Below are 19,047 nucleotides of genomic sequence, written 5' to 3'. Positions count from 1 at the left end.
GATTACTTGTTGGTTATCACTGCATTGTCGGAACTAGAAGCACAAGCATTTCGCTACACTCACATTAACATCTGCTAACCATGTGTATGTGACAAATAAAAATTTGATTTGATTTGATTTGAACTTCAAATAAAAGGATTTACATAGTCCGATATAGTGTAGTGGCAAGAGGAATTTAGTCAATAAATTGTTTGCTATCCCTTTTCCTTTCTTTCTGTGCCATATAGACTACTGGCAATGTTACCAGTGCCACGTTCAGTTGCTAAATGTTCTGAACATTGCAGATGGAAATACCATGAATAGAGCAGATGTTTCTTATTCAACATGTCAGAGAGGCATGTTTGTTCTACCTAGCATATTTCTATCTGAACGTTCCAAAACGTTGTGTCCTGCTGAACCCGCCCCAGGTTGTATTTTTTTATATTTTTTATCATTGATTTATTTTTCTTTGTTTTTCCCCAGGTTGTTACCTCATTAGCTACATAGGCAATATATATCATGACTGAACAAGGTGTAGCCTAAACAAATGGTTAATGGTACATCTGCAAGTAGTCTAGTTTTACAGATTGGTCTCATAGAGTAGACGTAACATAGTAAATGTAAATCCAGACACTCTTTTAGAGTGATATGTTAAGTTTAGTATGGTTACGTAAGACAGATGGTTACTTAAGGCAAAAAATGAAAATAGGGCAGTTGGTCGGGTTGGAGGGGTGGACATATAACGCGAGTTCAAATCTCATCAAAGACAACTTTAGCATTTGAGCTAATTAGCAACTTTTCAACTGCTACTACAACTTTTTATCTACTTTGCAACTACTTAGCATGTTAGCTAACCCTTACCCTAACCCCTAGCTTACCTAACATTAGCCAGCTAGCTAACGTTAGCTACCTAGCAAGAAATCATAACATAAAAAAGTTTAGCAAATTGGTAACGTATTGTACATTTTGCTCATTCGTAACATATAGCACGTTTTTCAAATATGTAACATATAATATGAATTGTAATTCGTAACATTAACTACCAAATGGGCAATGGACATCCACAAACGAATACATACTATATGACACGTAACATATCATACTAAATGTGTTTCTGATTTTACGTACAAAATAATATGACATGCTCTGACACCAGGTTGCAGCACATTATAATTTACCATACACTGCAGTCCCATGCATCCCCAGTACATTTGTAGTTCAGTCTAAATTCTGCTATTGCAGTCCTTGGCCTTTCTATATAGCCTGCAATGTTTCCAAATATTCGATTTTGAGCTGGCATTGGACGTGGGAACCGGAGAACCCATTTTCTCTCATTTGGGATGATATTTCTTCAGAAATATATTTATTTCTATACATGCCAATTTTATTAAGAGCTGGACACGGTATTGGGCTTTGGCAACTGACCACAGTGCAAATAGGCACTTGGTTTCTAATTCAACTGGCCAGTGTCATTTTTTTGAGAGGGCGGGACAAACATGACGTTGGCCAAATTCATACGCATCGTTGTCTGGACTCATTTACACTTCAAGGATGTCCTTACAAGATGTGTCTTCGACTAACTCTGAAGTTGGTCAAGAAAATCTAATCACAGTCAGATCCCAATGTGTGTTTTGATTATCTACTCCTGTCGACAAAGTCTAATCTCTCCCTGCCAGTCATCTCATCAGGTCACCACGATTAAGGCCGATTAAATAACAGAGCTCATTGTTCATTTTTTTATGTGTGTTCTAGAGATGGGATGTGATCCTAGCTGACAATGGGCATGACTTTGTCTACATATCATCCATAAACCATTAGCATACAGAGCAAGAAAGCAGCAGATGCTATGAGTTTTCGTCCACTGCTCTCTCCATCCTTCTGTTTCTGTCTCCATCCTTTTGTTGCCTTCTGAGGCTTCCATCCACCCTAACCCCAGATGCCCGACTCGACCAACCCCCCTTTGTCCTTTAGTGGTGGGCCTGGGTACCGAGGGGGGGGGGGGGGGGGTGGCAGAGGTCCTTTAAGTCCCCGGGGCCAGCTGTGATGTTCAGAGACCCCCCCTCCCCAACACAACACACACGTCTTTGTGCCCACAACTATAGAGTGAGCGGTCATTACTTTTACATAACATCCTTAAACGCCTTACTTTAAGTAGCTCAGAAACAAGCTTAACTGTCAAACCAACAGGGCTCTTAGTGACCAAAACAAAGACGAAATCGGGCCACTGTTAATTTCGTCAACAAAAATTGTGGCTAAAATATTAGTCATTTTTCAGTGGCAATTGAATGGACTATAAGTGAGTAAATAGACCCAGAAAATACATAACTAAACGCAAATGAGTTTTCATTTCAGTTGACTAAAACAAGACGAGACAATTGTGCACCTCCCATAGTTTGTTCTGGACTTGGGAACTGTGAAGAGACATCTAGTGGCATGTCTTGTGGGGTATGTATGGTGTCCCAGCAGTGTGCCAGTGGTTCAAACAGACAGCTCGGTGCATTCAACATGTCAATGTTGAACCTGTCAACCTCTCACAAATACAAGTAGTGATGAAGTCAATCACTCCTCCACTTTGAGCCAGGAGAGATTGACTTGCATATTATCAATATTAGCTCACCGTGTACATCCAAGGGCAAGTCGTGCTGCTCTGTTCCCAGCAAGTCGTGCTGCAAAGTCCCTCTTTGTGGCACCTGACTAAACGACTGAACAGTAGACCAGGTGCGACAAAACTAGGGCCTGTAGGACCTGCCTTGTTGATTGTGCTGTTAAGAATGCAGGGCAGCGCTTAATTATAGAAAGACCTTTCCCCATCCTCATAACTGTTGTATCAATATGTTTTGACCATGACTTGCTCAATTTCCACATTATTTATTACAAGATTTAGTTGAGTTTAGTGAAAGATTTGTCCCAAATACCATGCTTTTAGTTTTTTAAATATTTAGGACTCATTTATTCCTTGCCATCCATTCTGAAACTAACTGCAGTTCTTTGTTAAGTGTTGCTGTCATTTCAGTCACTGTGGTAACTGACGTGTGTAGTGTTGAGTCATCCGCATACATAGATACACTGGCTTTACTCAAAGGGAATTCCTGATTCTACCTGGATTATGTTGGAGAGGCTTCCATTAAAGAACACCCTCTGTGTTCTGTTAGACAGGTAACTCTTTATCCACAATATAGCAGGGGTGTAAAGCTATAACACATACAGTATCAGTCAAAAGTTTGGACACACCTACTCATTCCAGGGTTTTTCTTTATTTTTACTATTTTCTACATTGTAGAATAATAGTGAAGACAACAACACTCTGAAATAACACATATGGAATCATGTAGCAACCAAAAAAGTGTTAAACAAATGAAAATATATTTTGTATTCTTCAAAACTACTTCAAAGTAGTTTGCCTTGATGACCGTATGGCACACTCTTGGCAGCTTTGCACACTCCCAAGACACCTTGAGTTGAACCAGCACCTCTCCCAAGTACATTTTGATCTGTTCCTTAGCTACCCTTTGCCTGGTTAAGAAACACAAGATGCTTTATTTACATTTACATTTAAGTCATTTAGCAGACACTCTTATCCAGAGCGACTTACGAAACTAAAAACAATAGCAGTATTGAGTTTAATATAAAAACAACAGTTTAGCTATGTTTTCCTCTCTGTTGAGTATCGAGAAGTAGGCTGACTTTGAACTGGTAGGCCAAATTTGGCTAATTCCACCTGTACCTTTAGATCTAGCCAGAATTAACCTGGGTAACTGAGCGGTTGGTGAATAGTCTATTTCAGTTGATATGTCTGATATGAAAATTATACATTGAGTGCCTCCCGAGTGGCGCAGCAGTCTAAGTAAGGCACTGCATCGTAGTGTTGCTTTGTCACTACAGCCTTGGGTTCGAACCCAGGCTGTGGCTGGGAGTCCCATGGGGCGTGGTTAGAGGAGGGTTTGGCTGAGGGGGCTTTACTCTGCTCATCGCGCTCTATCCTTGATAGTTCCAACTGTGCCACTGGCTTTAATTCCAGTTTGTCTACACATTAATAGTTGACATTTTGAATTCACATCTCCACCACCAACCAAAAATCTAAGTTAAAGTATAGGATCAAATCAAACTTTATCTAACATTTGTTTTGATTTGATTTAGTCCTATTCTTTAACTTAGATTTGTGATTGAGGTTGAGACATATCAATTATTAATGTGTAGACAAACTAGAAATAAAGCCGGACTAAGTCAATGGCACAGATGGAACTATCCAAGCAGAAGATAAATCTCTTTGCGTTGACAACCAAATACAATTCAATATCACTTTCGAAATACAATAAATAGCCTTCTAACTTGGAGATTCATGTCTCCAACCCAACAAAAATAAAAGTTAAAGGGCCAACCTCATAGTGTGAATATATATATATATATAAAACACAAAAAATCTACTTTTTGACTGCACTGGGCCTTTAAAGAATGGGATTAAGCCAGTGTCTCAGATTTAACTATCCAAGCAGTAGATACTGTACATCTCCTTTAAATGTTAATATTTAAAGAAACTCTCAAAACATACTGTCCAACTGTATACATGAATACCATTGCTTTACAATAAACATATTTGAAACAAAATGTTGATATTTGTTTGCGTTGTCAACCAAACACAAATTAACATAACTTTAGGCTGTTTACTATATTACAAAAGTTAAGGCTATCTTACAAACTCATGTAACATTCAACATTAAAATGAGAAACAAGTCAGTGACCATTGTTAGTCACAGCCTTTCAAAGTGTGTTGCATTATGAGGATAAAAATTGTCTAACTAGCACCTACATTGTGATCAAAGGTCACATTGTTTTGACTACAGTCGACTGCAAGTTTCTGCAGTTGCTCGTCACCAACTTCACCCTGCAGCCATCGCCTGCACTGTGGGAGGCTCTGTCAGTTGCTCGTCACCAACTTCCCCCTGCAGCCATCGCCTGCACTGTGGGAGGCTCTGTCAGTTTCTCGTCACCAACTTCACCCTGCAGCCATCGCCTGCACTGTGGGAGGCTCTGTCAGTTGCTCGTCACCAACTTCACCCTGCAGCCATCGCCTGCACTGTGGGAGGCTCTGTCAGTTGCTCGTCACCAACTTCACCCTGCAGCCATCGCCTGCACTGTGGGAGGCTCTGAGCAACTCTGTCAGTTGCTCGTCACCAACTTCACCCTGCAGCCATCGCCTGTCAGTTGTGTGTTTTTGTTTGACCCACCTGAACGTGAGCAGAGACTTAACCTAATGTTGCTAGAGTAAAATAACCACCTGAAACTGGCTCTCTTTCCATTTCCCCTGAAAACCAGAACATCCGGTTGTTGGGGATTTGGGCAGAGGCTTCCAAAGACGTGACTGAAACAGGAACCAACTTTGCTGCAATTCATGTATACAGTGGATATGTACAAATGAATGTGATATTTGAGTCTCTCTCTCACCAATTGAGTGTACATTAGACTGGGAAAACAAACAAAATTATTGCTTGATGATCTTCTGAACTTCCCAATATCTTTCAGTCAGTTTAAGTCATACAAACCTTACTTCCTTCAGCTTGAAATACGGGCCAAAGTACTGTCAGACTGATTTGTAATAGACTCTCAGAGCACCAATTTTAAAAAGTCAACATTGGCTGTTGAGTGCATCACTTCTTTTTTTTTACATGATGTGATCGCACATTTATTTATATATCAAAATGGGTTTGCGGTCCGAAAAAGTTTGGGAACCCCTGTTTTAGATATTTGAAAGCATCGTGATAACAAATTGTAAATGTAACCAATATAGGTGGTAATCTTATTGACCAACGTCTCAACCAAACGTTATCCAACTATCCACGGTGAAATTACGTGGTGTGCCCAGCGGGAAGTAATCTTCTCTGATAAGCTGACTGGTAGAGAGAATATAGGTTTAGAGGTAGAACAGGAGGCCCTGCCTTCAGTGCCCTGGACCCAACCCACTGATCTCATACTGAGAGGTTTAATTTAATCCCCGTTTCGTGACCGAATTAAAGCAAATGGTGTTAACAAACCATTAGCTTTTCTTCAATATTTTTGACCAGCTCCGTGATATTCTGCACCGTTCCTCCGCAGGACAGCAGCACTACATCTCTGAATAGCAAGTGGCTTAAACGATCTATTCAATATTGATGGGAAATGTAATGAACGATTGAATTGCAACTAAAATTCCATGAAAACGATAGAATGTTAAAGTAACTAAATATGTAAGCTATAGCCGCCTATACATAGGTAAATAGTGGTTTCTTCCCTTTCTCTCTCTGGCACCAAAACCACATAGGCAGGATATGTGAACGCATATATCCTGCCTAGTGTCGAGCGCTGTTGAGTTGTGTCTTTTTTTTTGTGCTATTGAGCTTCAGATAAGAAATGACCGAGGATGTGGTTTTGGTGTGACATATTTTAGGATTACCAGGCTACAGCATATGCAATTATATTCAGTTATTATTATGTAAAATACTAACTAATCATTATTTGATCTTGCAAGACATTGATTCAGCTTTGATCTAACTTTACTAAACCAACACCATTGTGAGAAGTGATACTCTTATATTTGTAATAATAATAAGTGATTAGTAGAACTATTAGGCGTAGAAAACAGAATGATGAGGGTTATTTTAAGCGATTTGAGCGCCCTTTGAATTATGGCACTGGACAGCACCTTGACGTATCGTTCCGGATTCCACTGCGCAATAGGCGGTCAGTGTTTTTTGGCAGACAGGCGGTGAATTTGGATCCTAGATTTCATTGGTGTGACGATAAGGGTCATGCGGTGGATCAGTTTGTTTACATACGTAATAGAGGTGGTAAGGTTTCTGTAAGCACTCGGACAGAAGGGCGGGTCACGAGTCCCACCCCAAGTCCATAACGAACTGTTTGGAGAACAGCCGTTTTAGAAACTCCTGGTAGAATTGTCTGTCTTTGGCGTTTCTTGTTTCATCGGATTTGTCCTGCTTGAAGTGGTCAAGCGTCCAACAGACGGTACTCAGAACACGCCTTTAGTTATTAATTATTCCCACCACCGCCAGAGAGAGAAAGGGAAGAAACCACTATTTACATATGTATAGGCTGCTATAGCTTACATATTTAGTGACTTTAACATTCTATAGTTTTCATGGAATTTTAGTTGCAATTAAATCATTCATTACATTTCCCATCTATATTTTTACCAGCTCCGTGATATTCTGCACCATTCCTCCGCAGGACAACAGCACCACATCTCTGTATAGCAAGTGGCTTAAACTATCTCCCAAAGAAAGCATCCGAGCAAGCGAAACAGCGCCCCTCTGTTTTACTATATGTAGCCCATGTACACACACTGAGACAGATGGGCGTTGTTTCGCTCGTTCAGATGCTTTATCTGAGATTGATGTGTCTTTTGGTCGGCACGAGTCTCCTCCAAATAAAGTATCTGTATTTCAATATTTTATTTGAATGAGGAAATGGCAGGGCGGGCCATGGCCCCTATAAGGCCTGCCCATAACGCCGGTCCTGGGTTGAGGTCTGTCATAACAAGAGCCTATTATTCCGGGAGATAAAGAACCAAGCGGGTTAATTGGTCCTTAGCCTTGCCCTCTCTCAGGTCGAAGATTTGATTTGATTTATTAGGATCCCCATTAGCCGACACTAATGGCGTCAGCTAGTCTTACTGGGGTCTAACGAAAAATACATTACGGACAAAATACTTTATAATAAAAAGATTAAGGTGTAGTGTGTGTATCTATCAGTTACACATACATGTCAGTACATACACATGCTTTGTTTTTTAATCTAGGCTTTCTGTTCACTTGTGCTATATAAAGATGGGAGTTCCATGAACTCACTGCTTTGTATAATACTGTACGTTTCCTTGAAGTCGTTCTGGACCTGGGGACTATGAAAAGACCCCTGGTGGCATGTCTGGTGTAAGTTGAACAATTTGGAATTTCCAAGAAGTGACAGTCAGTCTTTCCTCAACTCTTAGCCAAGAGAAACTGTTCTGGGCCAGCTGCAGCTTAACTAGATCTTTCTTTGCAGCACTTGACCTTATGACTGGACAATAATCAAGATCAGATAGAACTACAGCCTGCAGGACTTGATTTGTGGAGTGTGGTGTCAAAAAAGCAGAGCATCTCTTTATTACGGACAGACCTCTCCCCATCTTTACAACCATTGAATCTGTTTTGACCATGACAGTTTACAATCTAAGGTAACGCCAAGTAATTTAGTCTCCTCAACTTGTTCAACAGCCACACCATTCATTACCAGAGTCAGCTGAGGTCTAGAATTTAGGGAACGATTTGTACCAAATACAATGCTCTTAGTTGTAGTTTATTACTGGCCACCTAAGATGCTTGTGGCAGGCAGTAATCTGGTGGATCTGAGATCAACCAACTGATTCCTCGAGACTACATGCCGTTTAATCTAATTCACCCACTTTACCCCCACACAGATCAGCACGTGGGGCAGAAAGGCCTGATTTAGAGCCGCATGGGGCAGGAAGGCACAGTAGGCCTTGGTAACGTTGGTAACCAATAGTCTAAAAGGTAAGCACTGGAGCATCTGAGGACCTATTTTAATACTAGTGGGCTTCCCCCCCCCCCTTCAGCCCAGCACACCACGAAATGATGTTTGAAGTCATCAATTTAAAAAATGTTACATAGGCCAGTTGGCAGGGGATGGGAGCAAATGCTTGGAAACAGAGTCGCCGCTGCCTGAAAATCCTCATCGTTGTTTCTCTTTTGGACAAGTGCAAAATGTTTAAGTGCAGTAGAGTAGCACCTGTTCTGGCAAGGATAATCCCACACCCAGGTCTTAATGATAACGTTTCAAAACCGCAGAAGTAGATCAAATGACACAGACATCAAGTGTTTGTAGCTGCAACTGGGGTTTATGTCTCAGTACTCGATCACAATTATACATTGGGGGGGGGGGGTGTAATGTGCTCTCTACTAAGATTCTAGAAACATGCACACACACACACAGAGAGAGATTGATATGGTAGAACTTAGACCGGTAACCACAAAAAAAAGGTGCAGACAGTGGCTGACAACAGAGGACAGTAGAAAACAGACATTAAATCAAATGACAATAGTCCAATTAAAAGACTACAGCAATGGACTCAGGCGTGTACAACTAGGGGTTAATAATGTAACAGCTCTTATTGGTCTGAAATGCAAACAAACATACAGCCCTCTGTAATTTCCTTCATATTACAAATCTGTAATACATACATAGGTTATTTCATCTTATACATCCAAGTAAAATACCCTTACGTTAATTATAACATATCCATTCAGAACAAATATAATACATACCATTCTAAACTAAAATGATAAACAGATGCAAGATTCATTATCTTTACAGACTATCAAGTAAAACATCTTCATAAAGACAGAACATTTAGTACAGCAGGGTTTTTGAAGGGATAATGACAGCAATCTCATATGTTGACACACATTAAGACGGTAACATCTTGCATAACGTCAGAGGAGAGTAGTTATGTAATTACACTTCTGTTTGTGCCAAGGATTAGAGAAATGGCTTTTTGGGTCTTCATAGTTATCATTATCATCACTACCATCATCATAATACTAAACCCAAATCCTGGAGATTCAAGAAGAGGGTCAAAGGTGAAAATCTTTTTGTACAGAAAGAGGAATGTCTCCAAATAGAAATCACACACGTTTAAGACAGCTAACTAAATCCATGTAAGATGTTAATACTAGTAAAGGTCTGGTCTTAAGACATGCAGAGTTAGTAGGTTAGTAGGTAAACAAACAACATTGGTTTATCCTAAACTGGACCCAACCACCTTGGAGCTGATACACACGCACACACACTGAGTGTGGTACAGCTAACCTTGTGGGGACACAATTCAGTCCCATTCAAAATCCTATTTTTCCTAACCCCTACTCTTAACCCAAAAACCTAACCTTAACCCTAAAACTACCCCTAGCTCCTAACCCCCCTAGAAATAGCATTAGACCTTGTGGGGACTAACAAAATGTCCCCAGTTTGTCAAATATTTGTTTGATTACTATTCTTGTGGGGACTACTATGCTTGTGGGGAAAACTGGACCCCACAAGAATAGTTAAACAAGTCCACCCACACACACACACACACACACACACACACACACACTGTTATTGATTCAAGACAGATATAGTCACCAGCGCCACCATTAGAAATGTCCCCCGAGAGAAGATCTACTCTTATCGCTTTTGACTACTAAAACACACACACACAGCATTAGTATATGATTGATATGTGGTATGTATTATGACCGTGATATTTGCTGATTGTATTGGAGTTCAGTAACCGGTTGTGTGATTGCCTTTTGCAGGAATCGACTGGTTGGTTGGTTGGTTAGTTGATTGATAGGTTAGTGTGAATTCTCCAGTCTGGTGTAACAACTCTTGATCAGGGTCCAATCAGGTGGGTGAAATACAATGATCTATAAAGTGCGCAAGATGCTTGATGCTAGCTAGCTGAAGAGAATGACTTTGTACAGGACAACCTCTGACCTTACAAACAGGATAAAAAGCAGAGGTTACTGCATATATAGGGAATAAGGACTCATATCAGACAGGTCCAAGTATGTGATAATACTGCAGCAGGTCTTTAGTATGGGATCTGGTTCTGATAATACTGCAGCATATCGTAGGTCTTGCTCCTGAATAAAGACAGAGCACAGACAGTTAGCATGTGTATAGACAGTTAGTTAGCATGTACAGTTGAAGTAAGAAGTTTACATACACCTTAGCCAAATACATTTAAACTCAGTTTTTCACAATTCCTGACATTTAATCCTAGTACAAATTCCCTGTCTTAGGTCAGTTAGGATCACCACCTAATTTTAAGAATGGGTAATGTCAGAATAATAGTAGAGAGAATGATTTATTTAATATTTTACTTCTTTCATCACATTCCCAGTGGGTCAGAAGTTTACATACACTCAATTAGTATTTGGTAGCATTGCCTTTAAAATGTTTAACTTGGGTCAAATGTTTCAGGTAGCCTTCCAAAAGCTTCCTACAATAAGTTGGGTGAATTTTGGCCCATTTCTCCTGACAGAGCGGGTGTAACGGAGTCAGGTTTATAGGCCTCCTTGCTCGCACACACCTTTTCAGGTCTGCCCACACATTTTCTATAGGATTGAGGTTAGGGCTTTGTGATGGCCACTCCAATACCTTGACTTCGTTGTCCTTAAGCCATTTTGCCACAACTTTGGAAGTATGCTTGGGGTCATTGTCCATTTGGAAGACCCATTTGCAACCAAGCTTTAACTTCCTGACTGATGTCTTGAGTTGTTGCTCCAATATATCCACATATTTTTCTTGCCCCATGATGCCATCTATTTTGTGAAGTGCACCAGTCCCTCCTGCAGCAAAGCACCCCCACAACATGATGCTAACACCCCCATGCTTCACGGTTGGGATGGTGTTCTTCAGCTTGCAAGCCTCCCCTTTTTCCTCCAAACATAACGATGGTCATTATGGCCAAACAGTTCTATTTTTGGTTCATCAGACAGAGGATATTTCTCCAAAAAGTACGATCTTTGTCCCCATGTGCAGTTGCAAACCGTAGTCTGGATTTTTAGTGGGTGTTTTGGAGCAATGGCTTCATCCTTGCTGAACGGCCTTACAGGTTATGTCGATATAGGACTCGCTTTACTGTGGATATAGATACCCGTTTCCTCCAGCATCTTCACAAGGTCCTTTGCTGTTGTTCTGGGATTGATTTGCACTTTTCGCACCAAAGTACGTTCATCTCTAAGAGACAGAACACGTCTCCTTCCTGAGCGGTATGACAGCTGTGTGGTCCCATGGTGTTTATACTTGTGTACTGTTGTACTTCTGAACGTGGTACCTTCAGGCATTTGGAAATTGCGCCCAAGGATGAACCAGACTTGTGATGTCAAGCAAAGAGGCACGGAGTTTGAAGGTAGGTCCTGAAATACATCCATAAGTACACCTCCAATTGACTCAAATGATGTCAATTGACCCATCAGAAGCTTCTAAAGCCATGGCATCATTTTCTGGAATTTTCCAAGCTGTTTAAAGGCACAGTCAACTTAGTGTATGTAAACTTCTGACACACTGGAATTGTGATACAGTGAATTATAAGTGAAATAATCTGTCTGTAAACAATTGTTGGAAAAATTACTTAGGACATCTACTTTGTGCATGACACAACAGACTTGCCAAAACTATAGTTTGTTATCAAGAAATTTGTGGAGTGGCTGAAAAACGAGTTTTAATGACTCCAACCTAAGTGAATGTAAACTTCCGACTTCAACTGTATAAGCATGTGTATGCAGACAGTCAAGCATGTACAGTGCATTCGGGAAAAGCTTTCAGACCCCTAGACTTTTTCCAAATGTTGTTGTTACAGCCTTATTCTAAAATAGATTAAATGAATATGTTCCTCATCAATATACACAGAATACCCCATAATGACAAAGCAAAACAAATATATATATATATATTTTTAAATCAAAATGTATTAAAAACAAATAACAGAAATACCTTATTTACATAAGTATTCAGACCCTTTGCTATGAGACTCAAAATTGAGTTCAGGTGCATCCTGTTTCGATTGGTCATCCTTGAGATGTTTCTACAACTTGGTGTTCCACCTGTGGTCAATTCAATTGATTGGACATGATTTGGAAAGGCACACACCTGTCAATATAAGATCCCACAGTTGACAGTGCAAAAAGAGCAAAAAACAAGCCATGAGCTCAAAAGGAATTGTCCGTAGAGCCACGAGATAGGATTGTGTCAAGGTACAGTAAGGGAACCAACAAATATTTGCAGCATTCAAGGTCCCCAAGAACACGGTGGCCTTTATCATTCTGAAATTATAAACGTTTGGAACCACCAGGACTCTTCCTAGACCTGGCCGACCAGCCAAAGTGAGCAATCAGGGGAGAAGAGCCTTGGTCAGGGAGGTGACCAAGAACCCGATGGTCAATCTGACAGAGCTCCAGAGTTCCTCTGTGGAGATAGGAGAACCTTCCAGAAGGACAACCATCTCTGCAGCACTCCATCAAATCAGGTCTTTATGGTAGAGTGGCCAGACGGAAACCACTCCTTAATAAAAGGCCCATGAGAGCCCGCTTGGAGTTTGCCAAACAAAAGGCACCTAAAGACTCTCAGACCATGAGAAACAAGATTATCTGGTCTGATGAAACCAATATTTAACCATTTGGCCTGAATGCCAAGCTTCACATCTGGAGGAAACCTGGCACCGTCCCTACGGTGAAGCATGGTAATGGCAGCATCATGCTGTAGGCATGTTTTTCAGCGGCAGGGACTGGGAGTCTAGTCAGGATCGAGGGAAAGATTAACGGAGCAAAGTACAGAGAAATCCTTGATGAAAACCTGCTCCAGAGCACTCAGGACCTCAGACTGCGGCAAAGGTTCACCTTCCAACAGGACAACGACCCTAAGCACACAGCGGCTTCGGGACAAGTCTCTGAATAACTTGAATGGGCCTGCCAGAGCCCAGACTTGAACCCGATCGAACATCTCCGGAGAGACCTGAAAAAAGCTGTGCAGATACGCTCCCCATCCAACCTGACAGAGCTTGAGAGGATCTGCAGAGAAGTATGGGAGAAACTCCCCAAATACAGGCGTGCCAAGCTTGTAGCGTCATACACAAGAAGACTCAAGGCTGTAATCGCTGCCAAAGGTGCTTCAACAAAGTACTGAGTAAACGGTCTGAATACTTATGTAAATGTGATAGTTTATTTTTTATATATTTGAAAACAAAACAATTTTTTTTGTTGATTTTTCATTGAGGTATTGTGTGTAGATTGATGAGGGAAAAAAAATATTTAATCCATTTTATAATGGTTGTAACATAACACAATGTGGAAAGAGTCAAGGGGTCTGAATACTTTCCGAATGCACTGTATAGCATCTGTATACAGTTAGTTAGCATGTATAAATAAGCATGTATAGCATTTGTATATAGACTGTTAGCCAGCATGTATAGGATGTGTATATAGACAGTTAGCATGTATATAGATATTTCTGGTTATTGAGATGGGGTTATAGGAGTGAGGAAAGGCGCTAGAGACTGGAAAGGGACAGGGCCATAGAGTGAGGGAAGGCGCTAGAGACTGGAAAGGGACAGGGCCATAGATTGAGGGAAGGCACTAGACTGGAAAGGGACAAGGCCTCTGGTGTTACCTGCTGCTGAGGAAGCAGCTCTGGATGACCTTGATGATGTAAGCAGCCGCCTCCTTCTCACTCATACTGGGGTTGAACCGCTGCCTGTGAACCCAAACACACATGTTCAGAAATGGTCAAAAGAGACTTTGCAAAAATGTAATCTATGCACCCATGTGGTTTATTGATGTATTGACTTGAGCAGTTTGATGGTCTGTCCTCTGAAGCATGGTAGTCCAGTGTCCAGCATCAAAGTGACCAGAGACACCACCGCATCCATGTAGGGCCTAACGCAGAGGAGAAAAAAAAAATCTGATTAACCCAAAAGAACGACAGTTTAGATGCAAATAAGATTGAGACACACCCACTCTTACCTGACGGCCAGGTACCCCCTGACACACATCTCCATGAACCATTTGAAGGGAGTGGCTTCCATCTTGCCTCCCATGATCATCACCATCTCATCAGTCAGCTTGATGTCCGGCTCCCAGCCCAGGTTACCACCAGGAGAACTCTCAAACATGAAGCCAAAGTCTGAAAGTAGATTTTTTTGTTTTTGTTAGACAACTAATATACAGTGGGGGACTAAAATGATTGACACCCTTGACAAAGATGAGCAGTAAATGACTGTATAAAATAAATAACTCAAATACTGAGCTGTATTGAATGTAAAAAAACATTTGGAAAATTGTATTTTATACTAACACAATTACTCAGAGAAATAGATTTAGTTTAAACAAGTAATATTAGGTTTTCCTAAAAAAAGATAGGAGTCTAAATTATTTACTTTCCCACTCACCATTACAGGAGGTTAGCAGGTCTTGGGGGTATGATCTGTGACCCTTTCTCACTCATTATTCACAATTAATTCAGGATTATCCATAATCTTGGTAGCATCCACATTAATTTAGAAATGTTAAGAAACATTATGTTCTTATTTACAATAAAAGTGACTCCAAAATGACACAATACATGATTTACCATTCATTTCGATTGGGCACAAAATAAATCAGAGAAACAACCTAAACGAACCGCAAATGCGTCCAACAAATATTAAACTTTTGACTACTTTATTTATAAGAATCTTTAGCGGTTCTAACTTGAAATATACTTATTCCAGTCACGATATTAGAACTTATTGATTTCGTCACATGTACATGTTAAAATTATATTGGTGTTAGGGGTCAATGAAGAGTGAATAGGAACTTTGGGAATGGAAATTTACTGTGAGAGAAAAGGAAAACAGTATACGACCCCGGTCTGTTGAGTAAAGGTGAACAGGATGTCACTGATAAACGTCATGGAGAAGTGACAGGAAAAAGAGGAACTGCTACCAGACTGTTTGACCAGAGCAACAGTTGGGCAACACAGAAGAAGTTCCAAGAAGTTGTAATCCTACTCTCGTCATGACATATAAATGGTTGGTTGATCATGTGCAAAAGTGTGCTTGTAGCTGAGGCACGCAGTGGGTTGAATTAAATTGGTCTGCGCTTTCACCAGTCGTTTGTACAATCATTTTGGCCCCTACCTTTTTGATAACATTTTCTCTGTTTCTCTGAGAAATTGTATTAGTATAAAATAATTTCCCCCTTTTTTGCCTACAATATACCTCAGTATTTTAATTATTTATTTTATTAATATGGCTCATCTTTATCAAAAGGTGTCCATCATTTCAGACCCAACTGTAAATTAAATGAATATCTTTATTGTCCCAAAGATAAATAATGTGTCCCTTGCTATATTAAATGAATGATTGTGTGGGTGAGGTTAAGGGTGACTGATTGTGTACCAATACGGACTATGTTATGGATGATTTTGTACCTATGTGGATGAGGTGTCCCTTGCTGTCCAGCATGATGTTCCCGTTGTGTCTATCTTTGATTTGCAGCAGAAAGAGCAGCAGGCTGTAGGCTGCCATACTACGGATGAAGTTGTACCTCGCCTAGAAAGTGTGGGCGACGGAGAGAGAGAATAGGTTGCGCCTTCTGTGCACAATGTTGGTGAGGTGATGTATATTAAGGCAACTGTTCCATTTTAATGACAAGAGACATACAGTGCCTTCAGAGAGTATTCAGACTTATTCCACATTTTGTTGGGTTACAGCCTGAATTCAAAATCGATTAAATATAATTTTTTCTCTCACCCATCGACACACAATACCCCATAATGACAAAGTGAAAACATGTTTTTAGACATTTTAGCAAATGTATTGAAACTAAATACAGAAATCTCATTTACAGCTGTGAGTCTTTCTAGGAAAGTCTCTAAGAGCATTCCACACCTGGATTGTGCAACATTTTCCCATTATTATAAAAAAATAATATTCATGCTCTGTCAACTTGGTTGTTGATCATTATCAATGCTAGACAACCATTTTCAGGTCTTGCCATAGATTTTCAAGTAGATTGATGTTAAAACTAACTCGACCACTCAGGAACATTCACCGTCTTCATGGTAAGCAATTCCAGTGTAGATTTGGCCTTGTGTTTTAGGTTATTGTCCTGCTGAAAGATCTCCCAGTGTCTGGAGGAAAGCATACCAACCAGGTTTTCCTCTAGGATTCTGTTTCTTTGTTTATCCTGAAAAACTCCAGTTCTTAACAATTACACAAGCATATTCATGACATGATGCAGCCAAAACTATGCTTGAAAATATGGAGAGTGGTACTCAGTAATATATTTGGAGCAAATCCAATACAACACTTTGTATTCAAGATAAAAAGTGAATTGCTTTACAAAATATTTTGCAGTATTACTTTAGTGCCTTGTTGCAAACAGGATGCATGTTTGGAATATTTGTATTCTGTACAGGCTTCTTTCTTGTCAATCTGTCATTTAGGTTAGTATTGTGGAGTAACTACAATGTTGTTGATCCATCCTTAGTTTTCTCCTATCACAGCCAAACTCTGTTTTAAAGTCACCATTGGCCTCACGGTTAAATCCCTGTGTGGTTTACTTCCTCTCTGACAAATTAGTTAGGAAGGATGCCTGTATCTTTCTAGTGTCTGGGTGTATTGAATCCATGCAACTTATTATGTGATTTGTTAAGGAAATGTTTACTCCTGAACATATATAGGCTTGCCATAACAAAGGGGTCGAAGACTTATTGACTGAAGAGATTTCAGCTTTTCATTTTTTATTAATTAGTAAAAATCTCAAAAACACAAATTCTACTTTGACAATATTGGCTATTGTGTGTAGGCCAGTGACAAAATAAAATCTAAACGGTCCTTCTGTAGCTGGTGGGTTCAATGGGTTCAATCCCCGGGACCACCCATACGTAGAATGTATGCACACATGACTGTAAGTCGCTTTGGATAAAAGCGTCTGCTAAATGGCATATATTATTATTATATTAAACATAATCCATTTTAATTCAGGCTGTAACAACAAAATGTGGAAAAAGTTAAGACCTGTGAATACCTTCTGAAGGCACTGTAAGTATATGTCCAAATACGTGAAAAAATACCACAGTGGGTCAGGTCAGGGATGAAGGTTCAGGGGTTGGGGGACAGTCATCTCACCTTCTGAAAGGCCAGAGTGGACTCATCTCCGTACTGGTTCCTGAAATAGTCGTACATCCCAAAGTCAGTCTGTCTGCCCAGCTGGTCACGGGACTTACAGTCGGGAATACACTCGATCACACCACACTGGACACCGAGACAGATACAAGGAAACCATTACTGTGATGCTACACAGCACAGAGTAACAAGACAACGGGTAAGGTCTAAGGGCTGGGGTGTAGACCACAACCAACTTGTGAGCAAAACATTTTAGCGTCCCCCCTCTTGACAGCGGAAAGTAAAAATTGAAGTTTTAGAGCAGATTTCTGAGATTCTACACATTTTAACAGAGAAGATTTGACAAATGTACAACTCATTTCATGCAATTCTACTCATTTTGCCATGGGGCAGAGAGAAGATTTAGCAAGTTTCTAACTCATTTCATGCTAATCGAAAAATGTTGATATGGGGCAGAGAGAATAATTCACATTTTATTGGGCACATACACATGGTTAGCAGATGTTAATGCGAGTGTAGCGAAATGCTTGTTTATATAACTGGCCAAGACTAACTTACCAATAAAAAAAAATCTTAGCTGACATGCTGATGCACGACAAAATGTTGAAATTGCACCTGGTGTATTCCACTATTCTAACTCTGAACAGTAAGTTGAGATAGCTACAGGGTAAAAACGGTCTCAACTTACTGTTCGGAGTTAGAATAGTGGAATACACCAGGTGCAATTTCGAAATTGATCCGTGGGCCTGCAAAAAGGGGTGTAGAGGGTATTCTTACCCCGGGGGCAGTAGCAACCACTCTGTAGGGAAACACAAACAGGTCCAGTCCCACCAGCTGGAAGATGTTCTTAAACAGACCAATGATCTGGAGAGCCAGCATGTCCTGGAGGGACAAAGAGAGAGGAGGTAAAGAAAAGGAGGTATGGAGAGAATACAATTATCAGAAAATGCTGATGACATTTTGTGCTGTTTATAAAGTGCTGAGTATGTAAAATATGCGTGTGGTGTGTGTGTGTCGTACCTGTCTGCAGTCGTCGCCCACTTTAAAGATGGCAGCTTGCCAGACGATCCTGCGAGCTACTTCTTCGCTGTCCTCCCCGTCCTGAGAGTCTGACTGACAACGCAGACCCTCCTTCTCCAGTTCACTGACCCCACAACGCTTCACCTTGAATTTAGCTAGGTACGGGGCCTTGGCAGCACTGGGGGAGACCAGAGACAGCAGTCGGATATACAGTGCATTCAGAAAGTATTCAAACCCCTTCCATTTTTCCACATTTTGTTACGTTACAGCCTAATTCTAAAATGGATTCAATTAATTATTTTCCTCACCAATCTACACACAAAACCTCATAATGACAAAGCGAAAACAGGTTT

At 40.5% G+C, this 19,047-nt stretch overlaps 1 protein-coding gene across 2 annotated transcripts in view; it reads right to left on the bottom strand.

The window, feature by feature from the left end:
* Positions 1-8,849: 8,849 nt before the first annotated feature.
* pi4kaa (phosphatidylinositol 4-kinase, catalytic, alpha a) overlaps positions 8,850-19,047 on the bottom strand; it is a 43,728-nt gene continuing 33,530 nt past the window's right edge. For both annotated transcript variants that reach the window (XM_046369733.1, XM_046369734.1), the window contains exons 44-51: positions 18,695-18,872; positions 18,452-18,556; positions 17,678-17,803; positions 15,976-16,096; positions 14,529-14,688; positions 14,352-14,441; positions 14,176-14,259; positions 8,850-10,649 (exon numbers count right to left, since the gene is read on the bottom strand). In XM_046369733.1, the coding sequence (XP_046225689.1) occupies positions 10,598-10,649; positions 14,176-14,259; positions 14,352-14,441; positions 14,529-14,688; positions 15,976-16,096; positions 17,678-17,803; positions 18,452-18,556; positions 18,695-18,872 (916 nt within the window). In that variant the 3' untranslated portion in view covers positions 8,850-10,597. The remainder of the gene's footprint in view (positions 10,650-14,175; positions 14,260-14,351; positions 14,442-14,528; positions 14,689-15,975; positions 16,097-17,677; positions 17,804-18,451; positions 18,557-18,694; positions 18,873-19,047) is intronic.

The sequence above is a fragment of the Oncorhynchus gorbuscha genome, linkage group LG11, assembly GCF_021184085.1.
Source record: "Oncorhynchus gorbuscha isolate QuinsamMale2020 ecotype Even-year linkage group LG11, OgorEven_v1.0, whole genome shotgun sequence".
Lineage (NCBI taxonomy): Eukaryota > Metazoa > Chordata > Actinopteri > Salmoniformes > Salmonidae > Oncorhynchus > Oncorhynchus gorbuscha.
This window is presented reverse-complemented; position numbering and strand designations above follow the sequence as displayed.